At 45.1% G+C, this 15,343-nt stretch overlaps 1 protein-coding gene across 2 annotated transcripts in view; it reads right to left on the reverse strand.

Annotated features, from left to right (window-relative positions):
• Positions 1-15,343, reverse strand: part of CRYL1 (crystallin lambda 1) — a 175,115-nt gene that overhangs the window by 13,226 nt on the left and 146,546 nt on the right. For both annotated transcript variants that reach the window (XM_068266934.1, XM_068266933.1), the window contains 2 exons: positions 11,684-11,789; positions 4,907-5,013 (listed from right to left, as the gene is read on the reverse strand). In XM_068266934.1, the coding sequence (XP_068123035.1) occupies positions 4,907-5,013; positions 11,684-11,789 (213 nt within the window). The remainder of the gene's footprint in view (positions 1-4,906; positions 5,014-11,683; positions 11,790-15,343) is intronic.

The following is a 15,343-nucleotide window of genomic DNA, read 5'->3' on the forward strand; positions in this document are numbered from 1 at the left end:
CACAGCAGGATTCTTGCCTATAGCCATAATGTACAGACCCTGGAACCTTGTACAATATCACACACAGTGATGCCACAGCAGGATTCTTGCCTATAGCCATAATGTACAGACCCTGGAACCTTGTACAATATCAACACACAGTGATGCCACAGCAGGATTCTTGCCTATAGCCATAATGTACAGACCCTGGAACCTTGTACAATATCACACACAGTGATGCCACAGCAGGATTCTTGCCTATAGCCATAATGTACAGACCCTGGAACCTTGTACAATATCACACACAGTGATGCCACAGCAGGATTCTTGCCTATAGCCATAACGTACAGACCCTGGAACCTTGTACAATATCGCACACAGTGATGCCACAGCAGGATTCTTGCCTATAGCCATAATGTACAGACCCTGGAACCTTGTACAATATCACACACAGTGATGCCACAGCAGGATTCTTGCCTATAGCCATAATGTACAGACCCTGGAACCTTGTACAATATCACCACACAGTGATACCACAGCAGGATTCTTGCCTATAGCCATAATGTACAGACCCTGGAACCTTGTAAAATATCAGTAGATACATTACCAAACCATTTATGTGCATGAGGAGGTGGGTCTGTAGTTCACAAGAAGTAAGTGTAAGAACTAATTCTTGTTAACAGCAAATAAGCAATAGAGGCCTTAGTCACAATTCACACATCTTCAAATTTGCAGCCGAACTACATTTTTCCAAAATCGTGATAGCCATATATCTAAAGTATTTCGATGGCATCTATCTACAGGTGACATCCTAGCGGTGACATTTTTGCAGTTTCAGCACGTAATGTATAGCTTCCAATCCTCACCCCAGCTTGCATCCTCTAGTGTTCCCGGCAGCTTTCCAAACTGGCCACTAGCGCTACAGGCTCACCACAGTCACATGACAATGAGCCTGATGCTCTAGTGGCCAGTTAAGGAGCTACATAGGTTACTAGAGGAAGCAAGTCAGAGCTAGGACGCACCCGTCAGCATGCTACAAATCGGCGGTCTGCATAGGGGACGATAATGGCCAATCAGCGGGTCATAGCTTTTGGCCTTTTTTTTATACCAAAAGTATGAGGTTGGCGTATGTGTTACGGCCAGAACCCGAAGTTTGGCCACTTCTAGTTCTGGCCGGCCACTTCGGGTTCTGGCTGGCCAATGCGCGAAGTGGCCGCTGCGCTGCGGCCAATGTTAGAAATGGAATGATTCCTCTGAGGTTAATGTATCTTCTGGCCGCAGCGCAGCGGCCAAACGTATAACAACTTAGTGAATTTATTGCAATTCAGCCGGCGGCAATGTAACAATTCAAGCCGCCGGCTTTTTCTCTGCCTCTCTCTCCTCCCCCCGCCTCTCTCGCTCTCCTATGGGCCGCCGGCGGGGACACGCGTGTCCCCCCGGAGTCGTTCGTCGCGGCAGGGGAATCCTGCTGTTCTTGCAGAGCGGGTGCTGGCAGAAGCAATGTCTGCAGCCTCACCGCTCTGCTGCCCTGGCGCCACGAACGACTCCCGGGGACACGCATGTCCCTGCCGGCTGCCCATAAGAGGAGGAGAGAGAGGCAGAAAAAAAAAAAAAGCCGGCGGCTTGAATTGTTACATTGCCGCCGGCTGAATTGCAATAAATTCACTAAGTTGTTATACGTTTGGCCGCTGCGCTGCGGCCAGAAGATACATTAACCTCAGAGGAATCATTCCATTTCTAACATTGGCCGCAGCGCAGCGGCCACTTCGCGCATTGGCCGGCCAGAACCCGAAGTGGCCGGCCAGAACTAGAAGTGGCCAAACTTCGGGTTCTGGCCGTAACATATGCACCAGGGAAGTTTATTTGCAGGTATTACGGTGCACTGATCAGCATTATTGCTGTCAGAATTTACCTTGTTCAGTTTTGTAGGTATGACGTATAAAATACTGCACATTTACAACTGTATTTCAAACCTTGCCATTTTAGATTTATATTGTCCTTCAGGTGCAATCATGCTCAGTTCTAGAAACAGCTGCCTAAGGAATTCTACAATCAATGCTTTCCTAATGAGTTTCAAGAAGTTGCCATCTTACATTTCATTCTGGGACTATTTACCCATGAAGAAATGTTGGCACGAGATCACCTTGCACCTGCAGCTGCTGTACCTACATAGGCACATTTGTCTAGTGCCCCGAAGCAAATAATGAAAATAATATGCATGAAAAATGTCAAACTAAACTGACGGAAGTTTAAGTCAGGTGGTGCAAAGATAGACAAGCGGCACCCCCAGGGCGAGCGGAGAACTTTGCATCCGGTTTAGAGACAGAAGTAGATTTGAGGCTAGATTACCTGCTTTCCTAGCATACCTAGAACTATTTCTACGGACCAGTTGCTTACAAACAATCGAACCATATTATTATGCCTGTCAAAGTTTTGTTAGATGTGGAACAAGTTTTTTAATTAAGCTCAAATTTAAGCATTTGGAGAGGAGGTGGTGCCAAAGCTGTTTTTAATTATTCTCAAACTGCTTTCATCACACATGCAGCCACACCTCTGGCAGAGGATCCTGGGATGGGAACAGTGCATTGTGGGATAGAACATAGATGGTTTGCCAGTAGCACTCTCTCTTGTTTAATGATTTTATATAGAGGCAAGACAAAATAGTTAGGGCCAGTGGCGTAGCTAAGGAGCTATGGGCCCCGGTACAAGTTTTACATTGGGCCCCCAAGCACTCTATACATAACAATTAATACAGCGCACCAAAACCTGCCAAGGACAACCAGTGTCAGAGGTGCAAGAAGGGGATGGGGAAAAGTTTGGTAATGATTGCTACTATTCAAAGCATCTATAGAAGTGATTATTTCTAGCACAGGACTAATAGAAAGCTAATACTGCGGTAGAGGGAGGACCCCGCGGGGCCCCTCTGGCCCAATGCAGTGGCAACCTCTGCACCCCCTATTGCTATGCCACTGGTTAGGGCCTTCATTGCCCTTCTACATATTTCATAATTAGTAAAGGTGAATAGGAGAATATGCCATTACTCCCATAATTGTCAGATTTGATACAGCTGTTTCAGAAAAGTTCTGATGTGACTCAGGATCCCTTTACAAAACTAGCAGCTGCAAGGAAAGTGGGTGTTATCCATTCAATGAACCGCTTTTTACTCCTCAGAGCAAAGGCACCACCTGACTCCACCCACCTTTTCCCTCTGATGGGGAGATATTCCAGTCAGCACTGCAGATTGTCAGAGTCTGATCCTCCCTCTGCTCAGTTCATCCCATACTTAACCTTTTCCATGCCCACCCCATTGTGTGCATGAAAGCCATGCGTACCTCTCACCACCCTGCTCTGCCTGCAATGAGAAACCATTTTTCACTGCTTCTGTCAGACCACTCATCTCTATGGGTACCCTAACTTCAGGAGCAGCAGTATTTGGACGGACATCCATGTGACCCAACCGGTCTGTTCAGAGTATAGACACTTCTGGCTGTACAGAAGAGTATTAGCACATTAAACAGCCTCGCCCACAAATCATTTGCATATTGTTTAAGTCAAACTTGACTGAGATGCCCGGCCGATGGGCGCAATAGATTTACAAAATTACTTTCTTCAAAATGATGTACGCATCAAGTGTATACGGTAATTAAGCTTTAATTAATGTATGTCGTGCAAGATATTTTTACACCTCCTTAACCAAAACACGTGTTGGCCACTTATTACACCTAACTGATAAACCATAGTTCTGCAGAATTAATTATCTTCTTACAAGGATTATACAGACCAGCAAAACATACCAGGATTTTAAACTGGGTTTGTACCCATCTGAAAAAAGAATTGCCTAACTGTTTGTTCCCCCACCCACGGAAAGTCACTCTGTCATGCGCCACTTCCACTTCCTTCCATAGCAACACAGCACATTGCTGGCCTGAACAGCATTGGGTCCCAAATTGCCACACAAGGGATTGTTTACCGATACCCTGCAGGGTTTGTGTTTTTAATGCAGAATATATCATGATTTGCACTGCTCAGCATTTTCTACTGGAGCCCGGCTGCCCTCCTTCTCTAGACCACAGCTCTCTTCATAGCCATAGCCCGATATAGCAGGAGGTGTGTGTGAAATGCCTAGCCACGCCCCTCCCAGAATGCACTGTAGAAGGGAGTGGAATGCCGGCCCATGCTACTTCTCCATCCCACTGACAACAAAATGAGAGTGAGTGGCAGCCTGTGCCCATACCTCCCAACTTTTTGAGATGAGAAAGAGGGATACTTAAACCACTCCCCTGCCACACCCCTTGTCACACCCCCATCACACCCCTAGTCACGCATAGCATAAAGATTTCATAAGAAAAATATGTTGTTTTATAATTCAAACCACACTGGTCCTTTTGATCCTGGTTTATTTTCCTTCATATTAACATTTTAAAATGAGTAATATATCAATTTAAAGGATGGGAATAAAGTTTAGAGTCAAACACATTTTTTAGTAGATAAATATATATATTTACATAGAAAGAGGGACAAAGTCCTGAAAGAGGGACAAATGAGGAAGAAAGAGGGACAGAGGGACAGGGCTCCCAAAGTGGGACTGTCCCTCCGAAAGAGGGACAGTTGGGAACTATGCTGTGCCCTATCACTCACAGGAAGTGCTACAGGAGAAAACAGGAAGCTTTAGCTTTGCAGCTCCTGGCCTTAAAGAAGCAGCAGACAACAGGCATCAGGGTGGCGGGGCATTTGCTTACAGATCTCCTAAGTAAAGTTATTCACTCAGTTCATACTTTTCATTTTAGAAAATATTCTGTCGGTTATCTGGCATTTTTTTTTTAATTTGTCATGAGAAGCCGATGCTCTAGTCAACTGAGAAACGATACAAGTCTGCCAGGATAATGCTACAGGTTTTAGAAATGACAAGACAGCAGTACTGATATACCTGGTCAATTTTCTCTGCAACTTCCCCTGCGAAGTTCGGCACTGGTCCAAACGTTGTCAAGACTCTCTGAATGCCTTCTCCATAGCGTTCACAGTAACTCTTGAATCCTGCAGGACAACACAACAGATAAGATACAGTTAGACAACTATGGAGAGTTGCATCAGGGATGTAAGTAAGAATTGCTATAAAGTAAACTAGGGGACAGCAGTATCGGGTCCCGGAGACAAAAATAACATTGAGGAGAGACCTAGGTGGGTACCAACCAGCACTTATGAGGCCCTGGGGCAACTGCCCATATTGCCACTATGCAGGGCAGTTTCTAGGCAAAAATACACCCAGGGCGAGGGTGTAAAAAGTAAATAGGTAGCTGCCCCCAGTATATGTTAGATATGTAGGTTCCCCCAGTTTAGGTTAGATAGGTAGGTAGCCCCCAGTATAGGCTAGATAGGTAGGTACCCTCCTCCCCCCATAATGGATGGGGGAGTCATACACACTATACTTCCTGCTAAACAGGAAGTATAGTGTGTATAAGCAGCTATGCAGAGGAGGAGACCAGCGGCCGGCTAGTGACCGGCGATTGGAACGCAGGCAGGTGAGTTGTTCTCTACATTGCTTCCTGCTGCGCTTTACCATGCATCAGAGGGGGGAGAACGGAGGGCGACCCGGGAGAGGAAGGGAGGGAGAGGAAGGGAGGGAGGGGTCGGGCCGCTCTCCCCACAGCTGCGGCTTCCCCCTCCATCACTGCGCCCTCTCCCTCAGCGTTTAGGGCGGCCACACCAGCCAAATGGCCCTAGAAAACGGGCCTGCCACTATGGAAGAGCCGGCCCTGCACATTCTCTGTAATTCGCTCTATGATTATTATTTAGTATTTATATAGCACTGACATCTTCCACAATGTTGAACAGAGTACACTAACCAGAGCCAGGACAATGTCCTCCAGGCTGTGTCACCAAAGTGCACCCCTCCATCCCTCCCACACCAGCCGGCACACACTGATTGCTATTAGACTAAGAAGCACCCCAGGGCCCCAAACCCCCCAACACCTTAATCCCTAGTTATCTGTCTTGCAGTCACTGCCATGTATCCCCTTTTCTTATTTCTCTCTGCTTCAAACATAATAGGGGAATAATAGCTGAGTGAGTTGTGTGCCCCCTCCTATACTGCGCCCTGAGGCTGGAGCCTCTCTCGCCTCTGCCCTGACACTAACTGTCCTTCAGAAGGGCTCACAATCTACTCCCTACCATAGCCCATTGTATTTTAAGGCCAATTGTTAGGAGGAAGCCAATTAACTTACCTGTAAGTTTTTGGGATGTGAGAGGAAACCAGAGGGCCTTGAGGAAGCTCACACAGACACAGGGAGTACATACAAACTCTGTGCCCTGACTGGGATTCGAACCTGGGACCCATCGGTGCAATGTGAGAGTGCTAACCACTACACCACCGTGCTCTGTGCCATAGTAGGAATACTTGAGGTGGGCAGGAAAGCAATCCAGACACTGCTGTGCCCAAAGAGAAGCTTAGGAAGCTGTGACCATACAAACAATACAAGCAATCAGCTGCGGGGCCATAATTCATCTCAATAAGGCTGAGACATTCCAGGAGTGGAGGAGACTGCAGGAGACATAAATTCTGCAGTCTGTTCACACTACTATCATGTGAAACTATTAAATGTTGTTATTCAGCTGCCCTCCTTGTTACTATAAAGGACAGATTCTTCTTTACCTGGGCAGCAGCATTACCGTCTATTCAGCTCTCAGGTTTCTATCTCATCAGTTCGCTGCTCTCAGTGTCCTGTTTAGTTTGTCTTTAGGACTTGTTCCAATTCACCTTTTAACCAGAAGGTCCCCAAGGAGGCTCAAGCGTTTCCCATTGTGTGATGTTCTGAACTGAGGACAAGCTGATTAACACAAAAATGGTGTGTTTTGTGTGTGTGCGTGCGGGGGAAGGGATCATCGATTGTTCCAATCAGGGGTTTCATAACGGTGGTAAAAGAATGTACCGAACTTTTTATCATGCTGAAAAAAAAATCTGTGTTCTTTTCTATGTATGTGAGGCCATGGTGTGCATCACTGTAGGGATTCCTCTCTGGTCTCACACCCCCTGAGAGCCAGTCAGTCTTTTCTACCAAGGAGAGCCACCGCACCCAGTACAGTTCGGACACCCCGAGTGGAGTCGGGTTTATTGTCTCCACCTGCTTCAAGTGGTTGTCTTCACCTGCTTCAAGTGGTCCACGTGTTCGGCCATCAGCGACTTCCTGGTACGTCCAATCCCCGCCCGACTAGTTTCGTCACTCCCTCGTGACTCATCAGGAGCAGGATCCTCCTGATGAGTCACGAGGGAATGACGAACCTAATCGGGCGGGGATTGGACGTACCAGGAAGTCGCTGGCGGCGGAACACGCGGATTGTGATAGAACACGGCTAGCCTGGCCCGTGGATAAAACTCTATGCCTATTGACATCTGGTGACATGTGAGTGCGAAATTTTAATAAAGTCTGAGTGTTTTTAAACTGATTTACGCTATGGGAGGTTTTTAATTTGAGGTGCATGGACAAGTGGAATACGTACAGTGACACGGAGACCAGGACCTGAAGTGCTGAAGCTTCCTAGAATAGAGCGCTATTTGACCAGTCTCACAGTGGTCACACTGCATTTGGTGAGAGCGTTTCCTGTTGGGTGTTTTGGTGGTGGAACACTGAGAAGAAACGGCACTAGAGAACTTGCAATTTATTTGGACTGTATTTATGTTATAATGGACTACAGAATGGATTGTGTAGGGATGTGCGCTGGACTGTAGATTTGTTTATATGAAGTATTTGCTATACTTAGTTGAGAGCGCACCCCACTCATATCTGTATAGAAACCAGAGCGCTTTGAATCATCATTGATTTACATTATTTGTACCTGAGAATGTCTTGCTGATCCTCTGCCTCTAATACATGAATGTGTCAAACTCCAGGCCAGCGGGGCAAATATGACCCTCAGAGCTATCAAATTTGGCCCTCAAAGAGTTTCCCTACTTTGCATTATGTTTGGCCCACTCCAGACCACCAGGGAAGCTATATTGGTGGTGAAGCCCTAGAAAATAAGGGAAGCCATTTGGGGGAGGTAGGGGGGAAAGCACTAAACACCAGGGAGCTGTATAAAGGAGGGTGGGGGCAACTAGACACCAGGGAACTGTATACGGGAGGGTGGGGGCCACTAGACACCAGGGAACTGTATACGGAACGGAGGAGGACCAGTAGACACCAGGGAACTGTATAGGGGGACAATTAGACACCAGGGAACTTAATAAGGTGGCCAGTAGATATTGAGGTTGGCCCGCGACTTGGTCCCAGTATTTAATTTCGGGCCACTTTGTATTTGAGTTTGACAACCTGCTCTAATACATTTAGCTATAGACCCTGAACAAGCATGCAGATCAGAACTTCTGACAAAAATCTGACTGGATTAGCATGCTTATTTCAGGTGTGTGCGTCAGACACTACAGATGCAGGAATGATCAGAGTGACTACTAGGCAACTAAAAAAGAAATAAATATGGCAGCCTTCATATACCTCTCACTTAAGATTCCCTTTAAAGAGACACTGAAGCGAGAATAAATCCCGCTTCAGTGCTTATATTCAGCAGGGGCATGTGTGCGCTGCTATCCCGCGGCTAAACGGGGGTCCCTTACCTCCCAAATCCCCTCCGTGCAGCGGGGGATCTCTTCCTGTTTGAGGCAGGGCTAATGGCCGCAGCCCTGCCTCATGCGCGTCTGTCAGCGCGTATCTCCGCCTCTCCCCTGCCCCTCTCAGTCTTCCTTCGCTGAGAGAGGCGGGGGAGAGGCGGCGATGCGTCGCTGATAGACGGCACTGAGAGGCAGGGCTGCAGCCGTTAGCCCTGCCTCAACAGCAGCAAAATCTACGACCAAGTTGGTCGTAGATTTTGCAGGGGTGGGTTTGGGGGGGTAAGGGACCCCCGTTTAGCCGTGGGATAGCGGCGGTTTAGCAGGGGCACACATGCCCCTGCTGAATATAAGCACTGGAGCGAGATTTATTCTCGCTTCAGTGTCTCTTTAAGGCAAATCAATGACAATTCCAAAAATGTAACGTTCATAAAATGTGAACATTTTTTAAATCCATTTTTAATAGAACTATATTTTGACACTTGGAACCCCCCAGTACAACACAGACAGAATTTTGTGAGCCGTGGTTCCTGCATGTGGATCCCAGGTGTATGAGCAGCTTGTGAGAAGTCATACATTGCACAGATCCTATGCAGTGGACAGTGGTGCATGCTTTTAAACATGCTGATCATGACAGGTCTGACTCACGCTTTATGGAAAGGCTGACTCCCACTTCTTAAAAATATACAAGCAAATAAAACGAAACTTCAAGATGTGTTAGGCTGCGATTACAACACGCTGCATTTTTACAGAGGGTGGAGGGAAGCAAGTCTAATGCTGATTTCTGCAAATTAGGACTTAAAGGGGCACTATGGCGAAAAATGTTAAAATTTAAAATATATGCAAACATGTACAAATAAGAAGTACATTTCTTCCCAGAGTAAAATGATCCATAAATTACTTTTCTCCTATGCTGCTATCATTTACAGTAGGTATTAGAAATCTGACAGAAGTGACAGATTTTGGACTAGTCCATCTCTTCATGGGGGGATTCTCAGGGATTTATTTATTTTCAAAAGCACTTAGTGAATGGCAGTTGCTCTGTCCATATGCCAAAAAACTGTGTAGCAAACACGGAATCGGGCCAGCATCATTGTTTAAATCCTTTTTAGGGAATATCTTTATAAAGAATAAAAGCCTTGCTGAGAATCCCCTATGAAGAGATGGACTAGTCCAAAACCTGTCACTTCTGTCAGATTTCTACTACCTACTGTAAGTGACAGCAACAGGAGAAAAGTAATTTATGGCTCATTTTACTTTGGAAAAAAATGCACTTCTTATTTGTTTATGTTTTGCACGTATTTTAAAATTTTAAATTTTTTCGCCATAGTGCCAGTGCTGGGCCGAAATTACGCATGAGCGTAATTACGCATCGTAATTCAATGTAAAATTATGCGTAAGCGTTACGCGCAACTTACGGTCTTATGCGTAATTATTTACACGTAAGCCATAAAGCGGTATCGTAATTACCGTAATTGCTAGGTATGCGTAATTTTACGATGACTTACGCGTAATTTTACGCGTAATTACTAACGTACAACTCCCCTTTTCTAAGAGTAGCCAATCAGTCAACATCCTAAGCAACCAATAGTATCTTCTCCCGCCCTTCAGTATTTAAGCGTACGTTTTGACGCATATGAATGATGTGTACGCAATAGCTGTCACATTGACGGCTATTGCGTACACATCGTCCGTATGTGTCAAAAAGTACGCATTAATGGGTATTACGGCACTACGCGTAACATCGTAGCGTAAGCACCTACATTACCGTATCCTTACGCGTAACTGCGTAAGTTAACGCGTAATTACAGCGATGAACCGTAGATAATTTCCTACGCCGTAACCGTAATTGCGTAATGCGTAATATCGTAAAATTACGCGTAATGATCCGTAAGCGTAGATTTTTGCATTACGACCAGCACTGCATAGTGCCCCTTTAAAGTGAAATGGACATTTTTACAACTAATATTGCAAAGAGACACCCCTCCACTTGCAGTGAAAATGTAAAAGCCAATCTAAAGACAAGACAAAACTAAAATCAGCTTAATGTGCCCATTAATTTTAAGAATGATTCTTTGTTTCAATCAATTTACTAGATTTGAAATAATCAGTTGGAAGTGATTAGGCATGATAAGATATTTCCGAGTTTATGGAAATGTATATAAATGTTTATGCAAATATATGCAGATTGAAAATAGACCAATTAATTTAAACCTGGGTAGGACTTGATTGGTCTATTTTCAAGCTGCACTCCAGCGTGTACGCTTCTCTCTCTAGCCTTTGACGCGACTTCCTGTATAAACAGGAAGTCACGTCAGACACTAGAGAGAGAAGTATCCGCACTGGAGTGCATGAAAGGTATGTAGCTGCCGCTGCCCGCCGCTGCACACATATGGTTATTGAAGCTGGAGGGGAGCGCAGAGGGGAGAGCCCGAGGTGCCGAGTGTGGCCATAGCTTTCCCCTCATGTTGCGACCACTCAAGCCCCCCAAAACGGCCCTGAGCGGGGGGGGGGGGGAGGGGTAGGGAGCACGCTTAATATCTCTGCAGGGGGGCCTAGTGGGTCTTAGTTATGCCCCCTGTTTCCCTGGTGGGCTAGAGTGGGCCAAACATAATGCAAAGTGGGGGGACCATTTGAGGGCCAAATTGAATGGCTCTGAGGGCCAGATTTTGCTCAGTAAAAAGGTGCCACCTGTCTTCTTCCCAAAAGGTATGTAAGTTTTATTAAATTTTACTTCTCCTTTTATGGCTATATGCTATGTTTTACCAATAAACGGGTTACACTTAGATCTGCCGTTTATTTGCATGTTTTGTTGATCTTGGTCTTCCGGATGGTATGCCTGAACTAAAATAAGGATTGTTGGATATTTGGATCCTGGTCGTTTCTTGGTCCCCCTTACCACTGAATGCGAGACATATAACCTTATAATGTGGGTTGTTAGCAGCTGGTAAGCTCCTTCTAATCCTTTGGGTGATGGTCTACCACTTGGATTTATGAGCTGGATGACCACTTTGGTGAAATACAGTTGATTGTGAAATAGTAGATTCTCTCATGATCTGTACTGACTTTTTAATATATTCAATAGTAATATAACCGATGCCAAGATCTTACCTTCTGCATTAAGATGTGCAGTTTCCAAGGGACCAAGAAAAGCATATCTCATTCCCAGGCCTTCAGACATAACAATGTCTACATCCTTTGGGGATATTACACCATCCTGAATAGAGAGAGCACCACATTACTCAAAGAAATACATCAAAGAAGCCTTAAAGGACAACTATTAAAGTTAACTAAAATTCTAAATGCCATATATATTTCCAGTAATTATGATCAAATAGCAATACAAAGGCTGTTTTCATCTTTTTTTTATACCTTATGAGAAGAAAATATGGCATTTACAGGGAACAGTGTTCACTGTGGGTATTACTGTGGAGGATTGTGTCCAGCACATCCAGCGCACAGAAATAATCTTTACTGGCTCTAATCTTGTGAGTAACATGTTCAGAATTATATAAAGCAGAAATATAGCTTCAAATGTGTGCAAATCATCAGTCTGTGTGTTCTGTCTCTCTCTCTCTCTCTCTCTCTCTCTCTCTCTCTCTCTCTCTGCCTCGCAGTGTAAAGTAAACAGCCAGGTTATAGTTCAGTTACCTTGCACAACTTTAAGTGGCATTATCATCAAAAAATAGTTTTCCTCTACGTCAAAACAAATACTCATACACATCTGAATCACACCTGAAACAACCATGTAGCTAATCTTGTCAGATCTGACAATAATGTGACCTGATCTGCATATGCTTGTTCAGGGTCTACGGCTAAAAGTATTAATCCCACTCTACACCATGCAATTCCACGTGCGATCGATTGAATTCGATTGGATCGAATTCGATTGGATCGATTAAATCCAACATGTCTGATTGGGATTTGATCGATAGTGTGATCAATTTTGGTTAGTTTTCAATGCAAAATCGATCACACTATTGATCGAATCCCGATTGGACATGTCAGATTTAATCGATCCAATCAAATTCAATCGATCGCACGTGGAATTGCATGGTGTAGATGGAGCTTACGAGGCAGAGGATCTGCAGGGCTGCTAGGCAACTGGTATTGTTCGAAAAGAAATAAATATGGCAGCCTCCATAGCCCTCATTTCAAATATACAGAAGTAAATGATGAAGATGCAGATTATTTTGACGCTCAGCGCCAGGTGCTGCTATAGTACTGATGCTATAGTGTTCATCTTGCACAAGGGTAATACAGGCCCCAAACGACTTCTCCCTAAAAGTTGCTACAACTTGGAGGGGGAATAGTATTTAACACCACCAGGAATTTGAGTGGCAGCAGGGTGAGCAGTCATTCGGCTCAACCTGCACCCAACTTACCGGTGACTTTATAATACGTACGCAAGTAAGGACCCTTCCACTATCCTGCTCACAATTACTCCCATGTTAATTAGCTTATACTTTCCACCTATCTATTATCTTTGTGGCATACCTCAGACAGCAATACAAATGGGCACACAGGTTGCACAGCGATATACGTGACATGTAAGTTGTACGATTCCCGTCTTTGCATTTCCTCTGTAATTTAACTAAACTAATACACTACAAGGAAGTTTACATACAAGCTGCAACAAATAGGAGCCGTGACTCACATGCAGTAATTCACTGGAAGCAGCACGATTTATAGAAATCATAATTCCTGCTAACACCTATAAAACAATGAACTGTGCAAGAACGGACACAAAAAATGAAACAGAATTCCCAGAGAGCTCAGGGTGACCCAGAAACAAGAGGAAAGTATTAGAGGCCAAGAGACCATAAAAACAGAAGGTATTCGATAATTTGGCTTCAAACGAGCAACTGTAGTTACCCATGAGGCATGAATGTGAATATGCAAATCATCTCTTTAAGCCCCTGAAAGCCGGACAGCACATCCACAACCGCTGGTGTATAGTGAGCCTAGGGCTGGTCCAAGTCCTATATGGTCCAAGTCCTATTCCATAGAGCCATATCAATCCATGCCATACACTGGTGAGGACCAGAAATGTATTAGCTGTAGGCTCACTATAGACCAGCTGTTGTGGATGTGCAGCCTTGCTTCCTGGGGCATAAGGAGATGATTTGCATACTCAGGAGTGATGCATCATGGGAAACCATGATTTAAAGCATACCCGAGGTGACATGATGAGATAGACATGGGTATGTACAGTGCCTAGCTCACAAATATCTATGCTGTGTTCCTTGTTGCTGTGTTCCACTTTCCTGGCAGAAAATGGCTTCTGAGAGCAGGAAAGAGATAAAAAGGGTCAATAGTTCGTAGATTTAAGCTCTGGCATACTTCAATTAATGTGTCATTGAGTAAAAACAATGAAACAATTACAACTTATTAAGTAGATTTAATCATAAAATAAAACTGTGAAATATCTTAAAAAGCTATTTTTAGGAGAAGGAAGCTAGATACAATCATTTATTTCATTCGTTTTTTGCCTCGAGTGTCCTTTAAAGCTAAATTATCGCAAATACCTTTTGTTTTAAGAAGGCACTTCCGTCTGGCTCCATTCCGACAGCTATTAGCATCTCACCGACCATCTCTAGGTGTGAGATCTTTTCATGGTGCTCATTACTTTAGGGAACATAAAACATTAGGAGACCTTTACAGGACTGTTCACTAATGTGGAAGCAGGCACTCCACAGGCTATAAACTTGCATTTGTAGTTTATTGAGAAACTGAACACATTGCGTGTTACAGGTGCACTGTCCTTTCCTCACCTGAGGCACCCATAAGATGTACAAGACAAGACACAGAACATTTATATTGCACTTTTCTCTTTGTGCACTCAAAGTGCTTCAGCTGCAGCCAGTAGGATGTGCTCAGTAGGCGTGTAGGGGAGTCTTGCCCATGGACTCCTTACTGTTCAGTTGCTCAAACTCTAAATACAGGTTTGAAGCCAGTGGAGTGTCTTTTTCTGCCTTACTGTGGATTAGCTTGGTTGCAGGAGTGGTGTACCTGCAGGAGAGGTGTGTGCTCAAGGTAATAGAACTATATAAGGTTCAAGGAATTCTGGGAGCTGTTGACTACTGTGTAATTGTTCTCTCACTCAGTCAGCAATGGTCTTATATAATAGGTAGCCATAAGAATGCCTGGCATGCATATATATGCAGGCTCCATGAACTGTGGTTTGTCACTCTTGCCTTGCAACATTACAGTATTATTCTGGGTTTGCTCCTCAGCAAGTCCATAGAGTTTGTATATGCTCTTCAACTTTGCTCTTCCAAGTCTGCACGTGTTTCTTCCTGGTGTACAAACAGCGGCGTAACTAAGGAGCTATGGCCTCCAGAGCAAGTTTTACATTGGGGCTCCCCAACAAAAAATCCTCGGCAGGCTTTGCTGCGTGAGAAAGTGGACGAACTAACGGAATTACAGAATAAATTAGCTTCCTTAAAGGGACTCCGAGCTGGTTAATGACGCACCCTTCATCACGCCGGCCGCTTTACGTCATCACGGCGGCCGCCGTTAAAACCCGCGCATGCGCAGACCTGGCACGCCGGCCGGCGTGATGACGCGAAGTGGCCGGCGTGATGACACGTGCGTCATTAACCACGAAGAGCCGGCCCGACACCCGTCCCGGGTGTCGCCGGTAACGGGGGGCCGGCAGACGCACACGGAGAGGAGCCAGGAGGACGCCGGGGGACCTCACCGCCTACGGTGGGCTGGAGGGGGCCCAAGGGAAGTGAAACTTTTTATTTTACGTAGATGTCAGAATCC

The sequence above is a fragment of the Hyperolius riggenbachi genome, chromosome 2 (assembly GCF_040937935.1).
Source record: "Hyperolius riggenbachi isolate aHypRig1 chromosome 2, aHypRig1.pri, whole genome shotgun sequence".
Taxonomy (NCBI): Eukaryota; Metazoa; Chordata; class Amphibia; order Anura; family Hyperoliidae; genus Hyperolius; species Hyperolius riggenbachi.